Genomic DNA, 21,305 nt, shown 5'->3' with positions numbered 1-21,305 from the left:
CAAACAGGGCCTTTCCTCCAGATATAGGTTGAAAGTAATTTGCATGCCTGCATATTAAAAGCCTTTTCGGATTCAAGCATAATCCAAGAAACACATCAAGTCGTACACAATACACTTTCCCGACACAGCTGTTCCCCGAGGATCACGCTCGCGTCGCATTCATAAGCGAGGGCGCGTTAGGCGGCGAGGCGCCTTTGTGCTCGTAATGTATGTAAAACCTCATGAGTGTCCTTGACGCGAAGGTAGCGGCGTGCAAATTGTGTCGCGTCTAAAAATCAGGTTGTTGTTGTTTTTTTTGGTTAAAAGCAGGAGAGGATTGCTTCGTGGAGGTTTACTCATATTTCTCCTAAACAGAGTCGTGAAGTACAAGAGGATGACTGCATGCTAGGGTACACTTGTGTCTTACATAAGCATAGCAATCACATTTGGATGAGTTGTCTACATGCTATTGTAATACACGCGCAGATACACCATTCTCATGCATACCATTGTCTATATAGAATTTGAACTGTTTAAACGGTTTTTAAACTTTTTAACTGCCTTTTTATCTAACAAATTGCTCTTAAGATAATTTTGATCTGCTTTTCCTATGTGCATATATATATACAGTATGTTTGTGTATTTTACCTCTGTTTTAAATGATATATTTTAGTCTGTCCTTTGCCTGTATTTATTTGTGGTGTACAGCCCTTTGTTTTTCAACTGTGGTTGTTTTTAAAGGGCTTTATAAATGGTATGGTATGGTATAGGGATGTCCGATAATGGCTTTTTGCCGATATTCCGATATTGACCAAACCCTTAATTACCGATATCAACCGATACCAATATATACAGTCGTGGAATTAACACATTATTATGCCTAATTTGGACAACCAGGTATGGTGAAGATAAGGTCCTTTTTTAAAAAACAAATTATAATAAAATAAGATAAATAAATTAAAAACATTTTCTTGAATAAAAAAGAAAGTAAAACAATATAAAAACTGTTACATAGAAACTAGTAATTAATGAAAATGAGTAAAATTACCTGTTAAAGGTTAGTACTATTAGTGGACCAGCAGCACGCACAGTCATGTGTGCTTACGGACTGTATCCCTTGCAGACTGTATTGATATATAATGTAGGAACCAGAATATTAATAACAGAAAGAAACAACCGTTTTGTGTGAATGAGTGTGAATGAGTATAAATGGGGGAGGGAGGTTTTTTGGGTTGGTGTACTAATTGTAAGTGTATCTTGTGTTTTTTATGTTGATTTAATTTAAAAAAAATTAAAATATATATTTTTTAAAAACGATACCGATAATAAAAAAAAAACGCTACAGATAATTTCTGATATTACATTCTAAAGCATTTATCGGCCGATAATATCGGCAGGCCAATATTATCGGACATCTCTAGTATGGTATATACAGGGCATTGCAGTTGCATAGATCGCAAAAAGCCGCTGCCTGACCAGGGCTCCGAAAATCTGCAAAGACTCCTCCCACCCCCACCAAGGACTGTTTTCACTGCTGGACTGTAGAAAGAGGTTCCGCATCCTCCGAAGCAGAACCTCCAGGTTCTGTAACAGCTTCTTCCCTCAGGCCGTAAGACTCTTGAACGCATCATAATTAAATTATCCCCTCAACTCCCCCCAAAATGGATTAACTCGCTGGAATAAAAAAGACAATATAACATACATCCATAAACGTGGACGCATGTGAAAAAGTGCAATATATTTATCTGTACAGTAATCTATTTATTTATTTATATACATGTATATATATTTATTTATTTTATATATATATTTATATATTTTTTATATATATTTATTTATTTATATATGCACCTTATTGCTTTTTTATTCTGCGCTACCATGAGCTTATGTAACGAAATTTCGTTCTTATCTGTGCTGTAAAGTTCAAATTTGAATGACAATAAAAAGGAAGTCTAAGTCTAAGTCTAGTAGTACTATCCACCTTGGGCTTGATCTACTAAGATCTAAATAATTGCATGTACTATTAGTGGGTGTATTGTATGTGATCTACTAAGACTGCCAGTTGAAAAGTGATGCAGACCGCCTTATTTAAATGAAGTTTCTGCGTGTACAAAGCGGCTTTTACCCCGCAGACACTTACTGCACATCAATGTTACCATGTTCCTGCCTGTGGTGTTTTGCTATATTTCCAAACAAGCAGCAGACATGTACCACATTTTATGGGCATTTTAGAAGCAGTCCTGCGGTGCATCTCCAACGGAAACCGGTTTGTTCATGCGTGCTGAAGATGCGCTCATGGGAGAGGCTACGACACTAAAATGTGAGGAAGAATATCCAAGAAAATTCATATTGCTAGAAGTTCATTTTCCTCCTGGAAGATAAGTTAATAATTTATGTTCTACTGTTTATGAAAAAACGCCATTTAAAAGGAATGTGTTGTAATTAGCCCCTTAAGTCATCCAGCAGCTATAAAATTATATTGGTGACTAGACAATATGTCTAATATTTGTATACAAAATCCAAAACCAGAGAAGTTGGCACGTTGTGTAATTCGTAAATAAAAACAGAATACAACGATTTGCAAATCCTTTTCAACTTATATTCAATTGAATAGACTGCAAAGACAAGATATTTAATGTTCGGACTGAGAAACGTATTTTTTGGGGGAAAACAATCATCAACTTAGAATTTAATGGCAGCAACACATTGCAAAAAAGTTGGCACAGGGGCATTTTTACCACTGTGTTACACGGCCTTTCCTTTTAACAACACTCAGTAAACGTTTGGGAACTGAAGAGACCAATTTTTGAAGCTTTTCAGGTGGAATTCTTTCCCATTCTTGCTTGATGTACAGCTTAAGTTGTTTAACAGTCGGGCTCTCTGTTGTGGTATTTTAGGCTTCATAATGCGCCACACATTTTCAATGGGAGACAGGTCTGGACTACAGGCAGGCCAGTGTAGTACCCGCACTCTTTTACTATTAAGCCACGCTGTTGTAACACGTGGCTTGGCATTGTCTTGCTGAAATAAGCAGGGGCGTCCATGGTAACGTTGCTTGGATGGCAACATATGTTGCTCCAAAACCTGTATGTACCTTTCAGCATTAATGGTGCCTTCACAGATGTGTAAGTTACCCATGCCTTAGGCACTAATACACCCCCATACCATCACAGATGCTGGCTTTTCAACTTTCCGCCTATAACAATCCGGATGGTTCTTTTCCCTCTTTGTTCCGGGTAAGTCTGTATTTTTGCCTCATTCCTGTGAGAATCCTGCGTTTGACTGAAAAAAATAGGGAGTGGGACACTCCAGAACTCGCTGCAGTGTGCTCAAACAAACACCAGGGGGCATCTGTGAGAAGATAATACTGCATCATCTCTTTCTCTTTCATCAGGTTGGCAGTGCATTCTTAATGTATGTTTTTTACTCATGCTTTTAAGGGAGAGCTGAGGCAAAAACTAACCTACACGCATCTGCTGCGCACCTTTCTCACAGCCGTGTGTGTAACCGTGTCCGTTTGCACATATTTTTCAGACGTGCTAAATTTAGTTCAGTTTTAGTCCTGATAAATTAAACTGTTTGTGCAGAATAATTATATTTGTATCTTCTCCTCCAAGTATTGTGGGGCTATTCTGATGATCGTCATATATTCCTCATAATAATAAAGACAGACACGCTAACTGGATTGCGCTCTTTAAGCTGCTCACTAAAAAGACGCAATCCCCCGCACACGTTTAGTAGATCCGCTTTGCGTGTGCTATCCAGTTTGCTTGTGTTTTAGTAACTTAAGTGTTATTATGACAATGACAATAAAGGAATGGATTGATTGATTGATTGATTGACGCTGTCATGAGCGTGGATGCAGCGTTCGCGGTGTGATCCCAAGATGCATCAGACTGTTGACAGATGGTGAGTAAAACAATATTATTTAATATAATACACTACTGAGGGGGTGGGAGAACACGCAACAAGGAGTGGAAAAGAAAACGTAACCGCACAAGACACTGAATGTATTTTCGGAAAGGGAACAACACGTGTAAGTCTACCAGGGCTATAGGTAGTATCAGACAGGGTCGTACTGAAATAGGAGACTGATCAATGAGAGGTGTGTGTGAGCCTGCACTCAGGGGACAGACGGGGGAAGTGAAACTACAAAATAAGAGTATTTGGACAGGAACTTCAACAACACACAAACAGGGGAAAATATTGCAGGTCCATAACAGTCACGGGAGTGTGACACACGCAAACTTGCGATACAGTTGTTCTCAAACTTTTTTCCCCAAGTACACTGCAAAAACGGAAATCTAAGTAAGATTAAATATCTCAAATAAGGGTGATATTTGCTTATTTTCTGTCTGATAAAATCATTCTTCTCACTAAGCAGATTTTATGTTAGATTGTTTTACTTGTTTTAAGGGTTTTGGTCCTAAATTATCTCAGTAAGATATTACAGCTTGTTGCTGAGATTTTATGACCTATATTGAGTAAAACATGCTTGAAACTAGAATATAAACTGTTGCAAAGCTGTGTCATCAACACTCACAAGTAGGGATGTCCGATAATGGCTTTTTGCCGATATCCGATATTCCGATATTGTCCAACTCTCTAATTACCGATACTGATATATACAGTTGTGGAATTAACACATTATTATGCCTAATTTGGACAACCAGGTATGGTGAAGATAAGGTCCTTTTATTTTTAAATTAATAAAATAAAATAAGATAAATAAATTAAAAACATTTTCTTGAATAAAAAAGAAAGTAAAACAATATAAAATCAGTTACATAGAAACTAGTAATTAATGAAAATTAGTCAAATTAACTGTTAAAGGTTAGTACTATTAGTGGACCAGCAGCACGCACAATCATGTGTGCTTACGGACTGTATCCCTTGTAGACTGTATTGATATATATTGATATATAATGTAGGAACCACAATATTAATAACAGAAGGAAACAACCCTTTTGTGTGAATGAGTGTAAATGGGGGAGGGAGGTTTTTTGGGTTGGTGCACTAATTGTAAGTGTATCTTGTGTTTTTTATGTTGATTTAATAAAAAAAAAAAGAAAATAAAAAACCGATATCGATAATAAAAAAAACGATACCGATAATTTCCGATATTACATTTTAAAGCATTTATCGGCATCGACATCTCTACTCACAAGTATAAAACTACTTCTTTAAAGTAATAATTTCTTACTTCAAGCATGAAAAAAAAAATCATGATGCCGGGCGCATATCATTATGTCAAGATAATGGCACTAGCATTTACTTAATTTAAGAATATTTTTCAACATATTTATCAAAAAGGTCTCTTTTTTTTCTACCAAGAAATGTGCGCTTGTTATTAGTGAGAATGTACTTATTTTAAGGTATTTTTGGGTTCATTGAGGTTAGCTAATTTTACTTGTTTTGGAAAGTCTTGACAAGCCGAATTTTCTTGTTCTATTGGCCGATAATGTTGCTTAGTTCAAATAAAATACCCCTAATTTTTTTTTTCTTCTTGTTTTTGAACACTGTCTTTTTGCAGTGTACCACCTCAGAAAACACTTGCCTCTCAGAGTACCACCATAATGACCAACATTAAAATACGGTATCGTATTAGGCCTAAGTATTCATTAAAAACAAGGCAGAGGTTTTATATAGAAAACATATTGTAACATGACACACAGATTGAACAACAGTAACACTGCGTTTGAATTTAGGAAAATAAAACTGTTACAATACAATATTTAATTAAGTGATTCTTTGGTGTACCGCTAAATAGACCTCGGGTTTAAGAATCACTGCTTTAGTAGATCAGGCCCCTAATATTTTCTTTTATTATCAGATTTATGGCTGAATATTTTAGGCTTTACACACAGTAACAGTCTTGAGCCATTAAAGTGTTAAACATGTCCTGTTAATAAAAAAATAAGCCTTAAAGTTAGTGACATCGCTAAACTGCTATTTACTACCGACAGTATTTGGGGACATTTAGGAGTAACACAACTAACTTGCGCTTTTTTGCTCAGCTTTATTTCGTGGCGTGCAGGTTACACGTCCAGCAGCTTGAAAGGTTGTGCATACGTTCCTGCGTCGCCCAAAGGTCAGGAGGTCAGGTCACAAGCCCATGTGAGGGTCCCGGTAGTGAATGAGCTCTGTGTTCTAGTCCCTATTCCACTTGGCTACTAAAACAACTGGGGCCTCATGTACAGAGAGTTGTGTTGCTTTCCTACTAAAAATGGACAAATCCAGAAAACGGCCTACGCAGGTAAAAATTCAGATGTGTGAAAGTGTTCACACGCACAAATCCAAAAACATTTCTTTGTTACATCGCAGTCTACTTAGGCCATGTCTACACTAAGTCGTTCAACCCCTTAAACGAATAATTATTTAGCCTAAGCCCCGTTTCAGCCACACTAAACCAGCGTTTAAGGTCCCGCTCCTTGGACACATTTTTAGTGAAGTGAAGAGAATTATATTTATATAGCGCTTTTCTCTAGTGACTCAAAGCGTTTTACATAGTGAAACCCAATAACTAAGTTACATTTAAACCAGTGTGGGTGGCACTGGGAGCAGGTGGGTAAAGTGTCTTGCCCAAGGACACAACGGCATTGACTAGGATGGCGGAAGCGGGAATCGAACCTGGAACCCTCAAGTTGCTGGCACGGCCACTCTACCAACCGAGCTACGCCGCCCCATACACGGGTAAGTGCACCGTGTATTTCTTGAATCTCCGGCAACTTAGCTTTGTATGGACTCATTGATCGTTTACGAACCGAGTTCGGAGAGGTAGTGACGCCAGTAAGACCGCGCCCATACAGGAAGTGACGTCAGAAAGACCGCGCCCACACAGAAAGTGACATCAGAAAGAACGCGCCACAGACAGCTTCATAACAAAGATGGAGGCGGATCATCCAGACATGCCCGTGTTTCTCCTTCCGTCTGTACAGACGCTTGTGGGAATCACACATGAATACCTTAAGACAGGGGTGTCCAAACTTTTTCCACTGAGGGCCGCACACTGGAAAATCAAAGCAAGCGGGGGCCATTTTGATATTTTTTTATTTGAAAAACCAATACAATATATGTATAAAAAAATATACATTTAGGCCTCCACTCAGGCTTGATCCCAGGGACCCCAAAGGGTTTTGGTAAAAAAAATATTAAAAATGTGTCATTATTCAGTATTATTATTTTTATAGTTATTCAAGTTTTAAATCCCTAGATCAACATTAGGTCTATCTGTCAATATAACGTTTTTAAAGATTTAAGTCGTATGGTCTTTTTGTCAAAGAAAACCCTGTTTTTTAATGGAAAAAACACAAAATATGCATTATTTTCACCCAATAAAATTTTTAAGTGCAATATTTCAGATTATATAATAATTGGAGCCTTAAAAAGGTCAATAACTCATAACACCATTGATTTTAATTCATTATTATTTTTTGAGCGATGACACTTAAAAACACATCACACAAAAATTATTGGGGAACCAAAAGGGTCCTACTCATTAAAGTGTTAAAAAATAAATTATACATTTTTTTTTACTGTTTACTTTTAACACAATAATATCGAGATCAACTTCAGATCTATCTGTCAATTATACGTTGTATTGTTGTTTATGTTTGTTCGTTTTAGGCCCTTCTTTAAAAAAAAAAAAAGCTCAATTTTTTATATGGCAAACACAAAATATGCAACATTTTCCCCAAAAAATATCTCAAAGTGCAATATTTAATGTGACGTAATTGGAGCCTTTCCTAATTTAGCTCAGCAGCTAAATTAGGAGCCTTTGTTTGCTTACTTACTACTAAAAGACAAGTTGTCTAGTATGTTCACTCTTATTTAAGGACAAAGTGGCAATAAGAAACATATGTTTAATGCACCCTAAGATTTTTTGCTAAAATAAAGCCAATATTGCAATTTTTTGTGGGTCCCCTTTATTAAGAAAAGTATCGAAAAGTATCAAAATACATTTTGGTACCGGTACCGGTACAAAAATATTGGTATCGGGACAACACTAGCACACAGTACTAAATATGTTATTGAAACATTATGGCTTCATATATTTTTACATCATGAGCTTGACTCCATGAGAGAAATCAAACAACAAAGGCCGAAAATAATCCACAACACCTGCTCACCAATGACTACATTTGTGTGTGCAAAAAAAAGACGTGTCATTTAAATAATGCCAGTAATTATTGACCGCCATCACCTTGCACACTACTCTAAGGGCCTGGGGCCGTACTTATCAAGCTTCTTAGAGTGCCATTTTACACTTAAGTCCTGAGAATTTGCGAAATTTAGTCCTACTCTCAAACTTAAGAATAAAAGCTTTTTATCAACGTTCTTAAGTCTAAGAATCACTCCTACTCTCCACGATATTTAAGAGACCTTCAGAGGTGACTTAAGTGGTTAGGAGTTGCCAGCAGGGGATGGCACTGAGGCGAGAGAGACGTGCGCGAACGTTCAGGGAGCGTAACGATGTCCTGGATTTGTTTGATGACGAGCAGCTGATCAAACGGTATCGTTTAGACAGAGCGGGTATTATTTTTGTCACAGATTTAATACTTTTCGATTCCTTGTTGATTTCTGCATGTGGCTGCAGTGGGCTAGTATATATAGAGCCACCCACACCAGTTTCAAATTAGTTGCCTAATTAATGAATTGGAAAGAAAATTTTATGAGAGTAGCGTATGTGTGTGTGTGGCCGTGAGGTGAGTGACGTCAGTGAGTGTGTGGGCGAGAGAAGAGAGGGAGCGGTAGCGTGAGTGCCGGCGGGGACTAGTTTGTTTTGTATTATTTTGTAGTTTATTGTCAAAATATACACTCCCATTGTCCACTTAAATATTTCCAAGATATTTCTTTATTCTTAGACAAGGGATTCCCTTCCGTGATTGGTCATTTCTATGGACACAGAAATGACGTCACCTAAAAGTCTGTTTACGGCACATAGTAATGTCGTAATTCAGCTCTGAGTGTGACACTTAAGATTCAGTCCTACACTTCGCTGAAAGTGTGAGTAAGACGCTTGATAACTAACTTTTAAGTGCAGCTTTCAGCGAAGAATTTATTTACTCTTAAGTCAACTCTTAGCAGACTTCTTAGGAGTAATTCTAAGAAGCTTGATAAGTACGGCCCCAGATCTACTCAGTGTTTGTGCAAACTAAAACACATGCAAACTTGATAGCACACACAAAACTGAACTACTGAGCTTGTGCGCTGAGGGTTGTCTCTTAAAAATGAGCAAAATAGTGAGCGCAATCAATTTAGTGTCTTTCTTCATGTATATTCAGAATATATATGCTGATTATTCCAACGCCAACTATACTGGGAGTTGGAGATACAGATGTAATCATTTAGTGCTCGCTGTAAAAAAAAAAGGAGTATATTTTACAGCAGGAAACTGGCAGCTCAGTTGCCAGAATTTTTCCATAAAATATACTATTTTTTTTTACACTGAATTACTATAAAAGGAAAAACTGTACTACTGTTATTTTCACATTAAAATTCTGGTGACTCAGCTGCCAGTTTTTTAACTGCAAAATCTACTGAGGTTTTTTTTACAGTAGCATTCGCAATGTGATCACCACCGGTTATCAAGCTTGAAACTGTTATGAGGCCACTGTTTTTTGCATGTTTGGAAGGTGTGTGCACACTGGGACAGTTCTGCATAAGTGGCTGTGAAAAGGAGGCGATGGCACTGAAATGCCAGACCACGGAGAGAGAATGTCCTCTGTCCACGTGCATGTCAACATATTTGCACTGTCAGAAATAAAAAAAAGATTGGAGATATTGTCTATCCAGCGATACCATTTTGTATCGGCTGGATGATCAGCAGACACCAAAATGAATTCAATTGAATTGTTTTGCTGTCATTTTTTTTTTTATACAGGAGATATATTATCCTTATTTCTCTTTTCTTGCATCTGGATCATTCCAGTGCACCATCAGAATTATTGCCGGTGTTTTTGGCACAACACTGGTGTCTCCAAGTCCGCACATTCCTCACGTCTGGTAAAATAGGTTCTGTTGTTCCGAACGCGCGTCTATACTTCCCAGAAAACATGCAGCAGATAATAGTTCTGTGCAGCATGTTGATGAAGAGAGATACCCTTGTCCGTGTGCATGTCAACATATTTGTTATATATACTGTAAGAAATAAAAATGAAAATATTCAACACAAATTATAGCGGTTGGATAACTAAAAAGGGGTCATATTATGTTTTTTTCTACATTTAAAACACAGTCTTGTGTTCTCCATAACATGTAATATTGGTTCTTTGGTCAAAACTTTGCATGGAACATATTTCGCAGACCGTTTTCAAGCCGCTTTCTGACCTTCAGGATGCGGCGTTTTGTGGGCAGGTATTATTTACATGCCTCCACTTCGAGACTGCGTCTTCTCCACGCCTACTTTGTTGTAGTTTTTAGCACTTCCATAGCAAGTCTACTGACATATAAATGAGAACTATACGCTACTTTGTGTTAGAAACGGCAAAAGCGGAGGATGCATGTGCATGTACGAGCCAGTCTGCCCCACAACAAGAGGATAGAGGAAAAATAAGAAGCCTATTGTCGACAGTGTGGACTACAATGGCAGATTTGCAGCCAGTCAACACCAAAATGAATATACTGTAAGTGATTCTTTCTTTGCTGTCTGCCAGCTATTTTGTTAAATGACATTTATTTCTGTTCCAATGTGAGTTTTCTTGCATTTGGATCATTACAGTGCACAACACTGGCGACGACCAGACAGCATCTTGGGCTTGCTAAAACAGATTAGACTTAGACTTAGACAAACTTTATTGATCCACAAGGGAAATTGTTCCACACAGTAGCTCAATTTCAAAGGATGGAAAGGATAATGCAGGTATTAAGTAGACTAAAAATGTATCATAGTAGCAATATAAAATATAACATATATGTAATATTTACATATTATTTATACAGTATATAATATATACTGATATATTATATAATATTTGTATATACAATAAATAACAAATCCCAATTGCCATGTACAATATTACAGTATATGTAAAAGCTGCAGCAAAAAACAAAACAAAACAAAAAATTCTGTTGTCTAGAACACTCAGAACGTAGCTGTGTGCTGCATGTTCTGCAACTTAGCAAAACACCACAGGTTGGAACATGATGCCCTGGATGTGCAGTCAATGACTGTCTCCATGGTGACAGCCGGGAGTACACACACAAATCTTATTTAAATAGGGCGGTCTCAAGACTCGAAGTAAGACCAATAAAATATTAAAAAAAGTTTTTTTAAATAATACAAATGAATCCACATAGTCAGAGACATAGCAGTAAATCAGCAGTATTGAATTACAATAAGCACAAATGTTTAGTAAGGCCATGGGATCGCACCAGAGTCCAGCACGGTGCAAATGACCGAGTGGGAGTACGTCCGAAGAATGCTGGGAGATCATAACAACCCTCAGATAACGTGCAAATATGCCCTTCTATTGATGGTAAGCAGCAAAGAGATGACTACAGCATTTTTTAAGAAGCTTGTAGCTAGTTCCACTGTTTATTGTCATACCAAAAAAACAAAAACAGAGGCCTTTCACTCTTGGTTATTTTGTGTCTCAAGGGGAGAAAAAAAAAAATCAAGCGTATTGTGTCAGATCACGAGATGAGCCACGCTTTTCCCACGCGCCCACGCCGTTCCCTCTCTGTGCCAGCCTTGTTTGGCACCGGCTCTTGTACGCGCACGAACAAAAAGGAGCCCTTTGAGGCAGCTTCGCGGGGGTAGCCGGCTAATAACAGGCTGGCTATTATGACGGCGAGACAGATGCGTGTTGCTGGATGGTGACAAGAGGCCTTGTGTGTGTGGATGTGTGTGTGTGTGTGTGTGTGTACACACATTATCAAATGGTCATTGTGGATGATGTCTACTATGGAGGTCAATGGAGTTCTACGCCATGCCGGACCTTTTCACCCTGTGCCTTGCAAGAGGCCGACAGCCCGTAGGTCTGGGCGCTAAATCAAGTTTTTTGTTGCAAACTACTTAGAAAATAAAAATTTAGTTTTTATGCATATTCCTTGCACTCCAGCAGTGGGATTTAGCACCAATGCGAACCAGGTCTTATATTCCGATTCTTTCGGAACAGTCAACATTTTCAAACGTCGATTCCTATTTCCGATGCTCAGTTTGCCACTGGAAGAAGTAGCTACCATAGAGCTAACTGTTTATCTTCATACACTGTGTGGAGCTGCTCCCTATAAGTCAATAATCCTTGATTGCGATAAATAAACTTAGATTTCTTACCAGTAGATGTTATCACTGGAGGACTGTTGGGCGAGGCTAAACATGTTATACATATCGTAAGAGCAAGCAGAATCATACAAGCTAATCAGTAAGCTAACAGCTAAACTATCTTGAAACAACACAAGGTGGCCCAGATCAGATTTTTTTTCTAAATCTGATTTTTTCCAGCTGACTGTTTACACTGCAAGTAAAATGTGATCTCTTATCAGACTCCAGTATAAACGTGCGCAGGCCCCAATGTGGCCTCGACGTCACTTGCATGCGCTGTTCCATAAAGTGAAAACAAAGAAGTTGACCAGATTCCGTAAATGAGCAAGGAAGCCTTAAAAATGTGTTTTGTTTTTACGTGAAAATAGAATAAAGTAAAATAATGTATAAATGGTGGATATTTATAGTGTAGGTTCTAGGGGTGTGGAAAAAAATTGATTCAAATTCGAATCGCGATTCTCACGTTGTGCGATTCAGAATCGATTCTCATTCTTAAAAAATCTATTTTATTTTATTTATTTATTTTTTAATTGTTTTTTTATTTAATTTTTTCTATTTTTTAAATTAATCAATCCAACAAAACAATACCCAGCAATACCATAATGCAATCCAATTCCAAAACCAAACCCGACCCAGCAACACTCAGAACAGCAATAAACAGAGCAATTGAGAGGAGACACAAACACGACACAGAACAAACCGAAAGTAGTGAAACCATCATATTTAAAATAATGAACAATAGTGTCACAGTGGCTTACACTTGCATCGCATCTCATAAGCTTAACACACTGTGTCCAAAATTTTCACAAAGATAAAATAAGTCATATTTTTGGTTCATTCAATAGTTAAAACAAATTTACATTATTGCAATCAATTGATAAAACATTTACAATTATAAAAGCTTTTTACAAAAATCTACTACTCTGCTTGCATGTCAGCAGACTGGGGTAGATCCTGCTGAAATCCTATGTATTGAATGAATAGAGAATCGTTTTGAATCGGGGAAAAAAATCGTTTTTGAATCGAGAATCGTGTTAAATTGAAAAAAAAAAAAATCGATTTTGAATCGAATCGTGACCCCAAGAATCGATATTGAATCAAATCGTGGGACACCCAAAGATTCACAGCCCTAGTAGGTTCTAAACATTCTTAATGGCTGTTAAGTAGAGGCGCACACGGACATCAGCTTGGTTTTACCTGACCTTTATTTTTCAACCCACTGACGTAAACAACTTACGCATTGTACGTAACATGTAAGCAAATACACGCCACAACGTCAATTTCAGTCCTTCAACAGTCGCTATTTCTTTGGTAAAGTTATCCATACATTAGAAATATATCTCAATGTGACGCTACATATAATAATTAGGGCTGTCAAAATTATCGCGTTAACGGCGTTAATTAATTTTTGGAATTAATTACGTTAAATTTTTTAACGTAATTAACGCATGCGCAGAATCCCTCCACCCATACTTCCCATAATTCCTCCCGACACTGAACGGAGCAGCAACATGGAGCAAGACGAACAGGTTGGCCCTCTGGAGGGATTTAAGTTTAAGAAGAACAAAGATGGAACAATAAATAAACAGACAGTCATTTGTACGCACTGCAACAGAGAGTTTCAGTTTCACCGAACCTGTTCAAGCCTTAAATACCATCTCAACGCTAAACATGCATTTGTGGGGGCTTCCAGTGCTACACCTGGCTTGCGTCAGACAACCCTGAGTGAACGCAGACCAGTAAGCAAGTCCAACTCGGATAAATTAACTAACACAATTGCCAAATGGGTCGCAAAGGACTGTAGACCGATTTGCATTGTTGAAGATAAGGGCTTCGCTGATGTTTTGAAAGTGGCGTCCCTCGATACATCCTACAAGCCACCATGCAGAGGCACAATAATGAAAAGTATCCACGCACTCTATGAAACAGAAAAGGGGAAAAAAGAGGCGGCTTTAGCTCAAGCGGAATATGTCGCCCTGACAGGAGACCACTGGACGTCAGTGAGTAACACAAATTACTTGGGAGTAACTGCACATTTAATAACTAAAGCATGGGAATTGCAGTCCTTTGCGCTAACTATAATGAAAACGGAAGAACGCCACTTTGCAGAGGCATGTGCAGAACAGTTTCAAACTGTGGCATGCAAGTGGGAAATTGAAAGAAAAGTTACAACCATTGGGACTGACAGTGCACGCAATATGATTGCTGCGGCTCGTATTCTACCATACGAGCATATGCCCTGTATCGCGCACGTCATACAGAGAAGCATCACTGTGAGTCTCGCTGACAGCGGATTTGTTCCTGCATTAGCCAAGTGTCGCAAGATTGTGGGACATTTTAAACACAGCCCGGCAAACTTAACGGAGCTGAATGCAGAGCAGGTGAAACTCGGACAGCAGCAGGAGCCACTGATCCAAGACGTTCCAACGCGGTGGAATTCCACACTTGAAATGGTCAAACGCATCATCCCCAATCAAGCAGCAATAAAAGCAACCCTGGATCAACAGCAGCATAATCTCGTCATGCTGACGCCAGCAGAATGGGATAAACTCCAGAGACTGGAGACCCTTCTAGAGCCCTGCCGGTAAGCCTTCCGTCATATAATGTGGAAATTCATTGTAGGCTGAAATTAAATTATTAAACCAAACGTTAATCTACTATTAAATGTAACAACTTGCATTCAAGTAATTTACTTGAGTCTTTCTCCTTCTCTCTCTCTCTCTCTCTCTCTCTGTGTGTGTGTGTGTGTGTGTGTGTGTGTGTGTGTGTGTGTGTGTGTGTGTGTGTGTGTGTGTGTGTGTGTCTGTGTGTGTCTGTCTCTGTGTGTGTGTGTCTGTCTGTGTGTGTCTGTCTGTGTGTGTGTGTGTGTGTGTCTGTCTGTCTGTGTCTGTCTGTCTGTGTGTGTGTGTGTGTGTATCTGTCTGTGTGTGTGTGTGTGTGTCTGTCTGTGGCTGTGTGTGTGTGTGTGTGTGTGTATCTGTCTGTCTGTGTGTGTGTGTGTGTGTGTGTCTGTCTGTCTCTGTGTGTGTGTGTGTGTGTGTGTGTGTGTGTGTGTGTGTGTGTGTGTGTGTGTGTGTGTGTGTGTGTGTGTGTGTGTGTATCTGTCTCTGTGTCTGTGTGTGTGTGTGTGTGTGTGTGTGTGTGTATCTGTCTCTGTGTCTCTCTCTCTGTGTGTGTGTGTGTGTGTGTGTGTGTTTTCCACTGCAGGTATGTGACTCAGATCCTGGGTGGGGAGGCCTACGTCTCCTGCTCAGTGGTACTACCTGCCCTCTGCCACTTACACCGTGTAATGGAAACTTCTGATGAGGACCCTGCATACATGATTAGATTTAAGACCAAATTCAAAGACGACCTAGGCTCTCGCCAAGAACACACCAACAATGCATGGCTCAAGATTGCAACCGCACTGGACCCACGTTTTAAGGACTTGAAAAGTGTGCCCAAGGCAGACAGAGAGGAGGTGTGGACCAAACTTGGAGGCCTTCTGCGTGAATCACCTGGAAGACCTTCACACACTACTGAAGATGGGCCACCCAAGAAGAAAATGAACCTTCTTCTACAGCTGGGCTCAGATTCAGAATCAGATGAAGAGGTACAGCCTGACAGAGCCTTACACAGGTACAGAGCAGAGCCCACCATTGAAATGACGAACTGTCCCTTGCAGTGGTGGTCATCTCATGCAGGAGCCCATGACAAGCTGGCTCCGTTGGCTCGGAAATATCTAGCCACTCCTGCATCCTCAGTTCCCTGTGAAAGACTCTTCTCACTTGCCGGTCACATTGTGCAAAAGAAGCGGTCAGCTTTACTCTCAGAAAATGTGGACAAATTGGTTTGCCTCAGTAACTGGCTAAAGGATGAATAGAGAAGCGGGCCACATGTAATTGTGTAGGCCATGTTCTTTTGGTTTGATAAAAAAGAGAAATCTCTTTGTTTTTCCTTTGTTGAAGATAAATGGCCAAGATGGCTAGTGTGTTACAGAAGGAGACACCATCCTATTTTGTTTTACTATTTCAGTTTCATTTAAATAAGAGACGCCATCCTATTTTGTTTTCCTATTTTGACGAGGAAATGTCATTGTAAAAAACAGGATGTTATTAAAATAAACATGCATACATATGTTAAATGCACATGTCTTCTGTCATTTATCTTTCAATTCCCACAAAAATATACAGTTAATGGCATATTTTGGACATAGTTCGAATGGTGATTAATCATGATTAATTAATTTTTAAGCTGTGATTAATCTGATTAAAAATTTTAATCATTTGACAGCCCTAATAATAATACATATACGCTCTGCCTCTATCTCTGATAAATGTGTGATGTGATGCCAGAAGTAAACAAGCCAGAGTATGTTTACCATCAACGCCTGTTGCGTGTTTCTAAGCTGCGGGGAACATATATATCACTTCTACCGTACCCAAAGTGTGTGTGTGTAAGTGTGATGCTAAGCATGAAGGTCGCCGCTAAACTGCAGGCCGAAATGTAAATAGCTTTAATGAAGTGTGACACATTGTGTATTATAGCCCAGAATGTGTGCAGCAAACTGGATGACTTCTCTGCATCTAAGACGACACGCACGCACACACACGCTCACACACACACACACACACACACGAACACACACACACACGACCACACACACACTCTTGTATTTGTTACCTTCTTGAGACCTCCGAAAAATGCCTACCTCTTTAGGACCACCCTTTTTAGATATATAAAGATTTTTATTTACAACATTAATAATATATACATACTATGCAAATATAAAAAAGCTTGTTTTGAAAAATGATTTGGAATTTCACAAGAAAAAGGTCACAATTTCACAAGAAAAACTGAACATTTGTGCAATATTATGATGAATGTTGTGATTTTACTGAATAACAGTTGCAATTTTACAAGAAAAGCTTAAAATTTTGGCAATTTTATGAAGACTCTTAATTTTACTCGACAAATGTCACACTTTTATAAGAAAACTTTAAAATTTTGGCAATATTATAATAATCTGAATTTTACTTGTCAAAATTATGACAAAAGGTCATAATTTTACTCAAAAAATTTCACTATTTTACAAGAACAACCAAAAAATTGGCAATATTGCGATAAAAGTCCGAATTTTATATGAAAAATGTCACCATTTTGCATTAAAATGTAATAATTTTACATTAAAAAAGTCATAATTTTACGAGAAAATATTGCAATGTTACAGAAACAGAAAGAATGAGAGAAATTGTCCCCAATTTTATAAGAAAGAAGTCGACAATTGTGATAAAAAGACTGCTTTTAGTTAATTTTTTTTTTTTTTTTTTTTTTTAAATCTTCATCATTTACTTCAACTTATTACAGTATGTCTCTATTTATTTTATTTTTGTAATTAATTTTGGCCAAAGGGGGCGCATTTAAATTTCTTATACACACTTGTTATTTCATATGTTGACCAGAGGGGGAGCACTTTTAAAACCGACACACAGTCGATTTGAAAAATCCCTCCTTCTTGGGACCACCCTAATTTTGATAGATTTCACCACCAGGGGTGCAAATGAGACATTCTCTATTACAGTGGTCACCAACCACCAGGCCGCGGCCCGGTACCGGTCCGCGGACCGATTGGTACTAGGCCGCACAAGAAATTAAAAAAAAAAAAAAAAAAAATACCATTTTTAAAAAAATGTTTTTATTTTTTATTAAATCAACATAAAAAACACAATATATACATTATATATCAATATAGATCAATACAGTCTGCAGGGATACAGTCCGTAAGCACACATGATTGTATTTCTTTATGGAAAAAAAAAAAAAAAATAAACATTTTTTTTTTAAATACACACCCCCACACCCCCCACCCCCACCGGTGGGTGGGACAAATTTTCAAGCGTTGACCGGTCCGCAGCTACAAAAAGGTTGAGGACCACTGCTCTATTACATGCAATGGTTTTCCAAATTGGGATCATGATTTATGTCCTGACTTGTTCATATGGAATGTACTTTTCCTTGTTGATGTCTCAAGAAGGGTAGAAATACAAGAACACACACACACACACACACACACACACACACACACACACACACACACACACACACACACACACACACACACACACACACACACACACACACACACACACACACACACACACACACACACGCACACGCACACACGACAGGTCATGGCCATCCTCTCTCTCTCTATTAGTGTAAATCCACATTCCCCGAACCAGAACCCCTCACCCCAGTGATCCATTTAGCCATGACACTTACTATAACTTTGGGATGTGGCTAAACTCTGGATTGTGCTAATCTCCGCTGGGCTCTATTTCGCTTTAGGCTCGCCTCCAGCTGAGGGTTCATCATCCTAAAGCCCACATGAAGTTACATAAAGCACAATCAAGTGTTCAGCACAGCGCTTACACCTACACGCCAGCTCACGATAGACACTGAAGCTGGCGTGGTTTCGAAGCAACGTGCCTGGATTGAACCTTCCCACTGGTCCCTGCACCTCTGATAGCTTTATCACTTATTTAGGAGAGTGTTGAGGTCAACATCAGTGTGATGCAGCCTCTTAACCCTCGATGTAAACGGCTCAGGCGGTAGAGGTTGGTAGTAACGCACTACAACTCTGTTACATTTATTGAAGTCAGAGTAGTTATAATGCAACATACTTTAGACTTTTACTGTTTTGTGAAAAAGAAATGCTACTTTTACTCCATTATATTTATTGTATTATGTTTATTTGGCCTGTTAGACATAATTCTTCCAGCGGGCACTGTCACATGACTCTGTTTCACAAATACAAAGTAAGCACTAGTGACCTTTGACTCCATTTCATCGATCAAACGGAGACTGGCAGTCACATGGCCGCACTTAAAAATACACACTGTCAAAATCTGAATCAGAAATACTTTATTAATTTATCAATATCCGATATGCTGATACTCCCATATGCCCTAGGTCAGGGGTCGGCAACCCACGGCTCCGGAGCCGCATGCGGCTCCTTGACCACTCTGATGCGGCTCAGCTACATACATGCCGACCCCCCCGATTTTCCCAGGAGACTTATGGATCTCAGTGTCTCTCATAGATTACTCCCAGGGAAAAAATTATCCTATTTACACTATAATTACTAAATAAAGGGCGTGCCCTAATTGCACTGCAGTAATTGTCCTCTATAGCATTTACATACAGCGTGCCAGTCCAGCCACATGTTGCATGTTGTTGTTACTTGCACACACAGGAGACAGCAAAGCATACTTACTCATCAGCCACACAGCTTACACTGACGGTAGCCGTATCAAACAACTTTAACATTGTTACGTTACAAATATGTGCCACACTGTGAACCCACACCAAAAAAGAATGAAAAACACATTTCTGGAGAACATCCCACCGTAACACAACATAAACACAACACAACCATTACCCAGAATCCCATGCAGCCCTAACTCTTCCGGTCTACATTATACACCCCCGCTACCACCAAATCCCCCCACACATCAACCCCCCCCCCCCCCCCTCCGTGCGTTGGTTGAGCGGAAGAGTTAGGGCTGCATGGGATTCTGGGTATTGGCACCGTCAGTGTAAGATGTGTGGCTGCTGAGTTAGTACGCCTTGCTGTCATTTACATGAGCAAGCTGAAATTGCATTCTACGTGTGGTCGAGCAGGTACACCGTTAGGGCGGACTGTAGAGGGCGCCAAATGCAGTGTCATCACGCTCTGATATTCGGGAGTCTCCCGGGAAAAATGAGAGGGTTGGCAAGTATGACGCTATCAAGCGCCATTCATTCAAAACTCGCGGGCTGCCCTAACATCAAATTTTCACATTAAAGTGCGTGCCGGTGCGTGTGTCGGAGACCCCTGGTTAACATAGCACAAAGCATTTAAGCTTTGTATGCGGTGTTTTTCATTTTCAATTTAAATTTTTTTTTTGTGGCTCCCATTACTTTCTTTAATTTGTGAAACTTGCCAAAATGGCTCTTTGAGTGGTAAAGGTTGCCGACCCCTGCCCTAGGTGTCAAAGTCAAGGCCCACGAATGAATAATCCATGGCCGATGATATTTGATTAGCATGTAAGTACCATCTTAAAACTCATTTGTATACACTAGCCTTTAAATAGACCCCCCTTTTAGACCAGTTGATCTGCCGTCTCTTTTCTGCTCTGCCCCCCTCTCCTGCGTGAAGAGGTTAATAGGTGACCACAGATTGTGCATCAGTTGTCTGCACTGCTGACCTGTCTCCACTCAAGATTATCCCCTGCTGGCCCCACTATGGACTGGACTCTCCCGGGGGTCCCCTCCAAGGTTTTTAATTGTATCCCATTGGGTTGAGTTTTTTTCTTGCCCTGATGTGGGATCTGAGCCGAGGAGGTCGTTGTGGCTTGCGCAGCCCTTTGAGACACTCGTGATTTAGGGCTATATAAATAAACTTTGATTGACTGATTGATTGATATTAGAACCGGCCCGCAGGCCACAGCCGCCTGCTGCTGTTTTCTAAGCACCAATACTCCATCAGTTTTGGCGCTAGGAATTTTCAAAATGGCCTCCATCAAGTCATAAAAATGGGGCCCCACAGTACATTTTTGGGGTCCCACTTTTTTGTAACCGTTTTGAAAACAAATGATAAATATATACATTATCCTGTTGTATCTCACATTCTATATTGTGTTTTGGAAAAAGGTTGTCATAAATGTTACTTAATTCATAAATAAAAAAAATACAAAAGAAAACAAATTTGTATGCATATGTAAATGTTTTCAGTTATAAACATTAGTTCACTTCTCTCCTTGATGGATCTAAACTTTACTGCTGCCGGTATTTTTTTCTATATTTTCATTGCAATATTTTAAGAATTTGTTTTATTTTTGGCCAAAATAAGACAAAGAAAACAATCTGAAGTTGTCTTTATTTTATAGTTTTAATGCCATGATTTTAATAGTCCGGCCCGCGTGTGCTCAGATTTTCCTCTAAATGAGTTTGACACCCCTGCACGTGCTAACATATGTTGTTGTAACGTTATAAGAGAATGTCAAATTTGGATCTTTTGTAACACACGCTGTAATAGGGT

At 39.1% G+C, this 21,305-nt stretch overlaps 1 protein-coding gene and 1 long non-coding RNA gene across 2 annotated transcripts in view; one reads left to right on the top strand and one right to left on the bottom strand.

The window, feature by feature from the left end:
• LOC133661568 (uncharacterized) overlaps window positions 1–21,305 on the bottom strand; it is a 195,055-nt gene that overhangs the window by 44,421 nt on the left and 129,329 nt on the right. The window lies entirely within an intron of this gene.
• Window positions 14,587–16,301, top strand: LOC133662698 (zinc finger BED domain-containing protein 4-like). The gene is made up of 2 exons (XM_062066822.1): window positions 14,587–14,828; window positions 15,452–16,301. The coding sequence occupies exons 1-2, from the start codon at window positions 14,695–14,697 to the stop codon at window positions 16,104–16,106; spliced, it is 789 nt and encodes a 262-aa protein (XP_061922806.1). The 5' UTR covers window positions 14,587–14,694; the 3' UTR covers window positions 16,107–16,301.

Source organism: Entelurus aequoreus, linkage group LG12 (genome assembly GCF_033978785.1).
Source record: "Entelurus aequoreus isolate RoL-2023_Sb linkage group LG12, RoL_Eaeq_v1.1, whole genome shotgun sequence".
NCBI classification, from domain to species: Eukaryota; Metazoa; Chordata; class Actinopteri; order Syngnathiformes; family Syngnathidae; genus Entelurus; species Entelurus aequoreus.
The sequence above is the reverse complement of the archived record's forward strand: the minus strand, read 5'-3'. Positions and strand labels throughout refer to the sequence as shown.

Excerpts from the sequence above, each read along its gene's own strand:
- LOC133662698 (XM_062066822.1), top strand. The coding sequence starts at position 14,695 with ATGGTCAAACGCATCATCCCCAATCAAGCAGCAATAAAAGCAACCCTG. Across the intron at positions 14,829-15,451 it reads ACCCTTCTAGAGCCCTGCCG|GTATGTGACTCAGATCCTGG; the intron begins GTAAGCCTTCCG and ends TTTCCACTGCAG.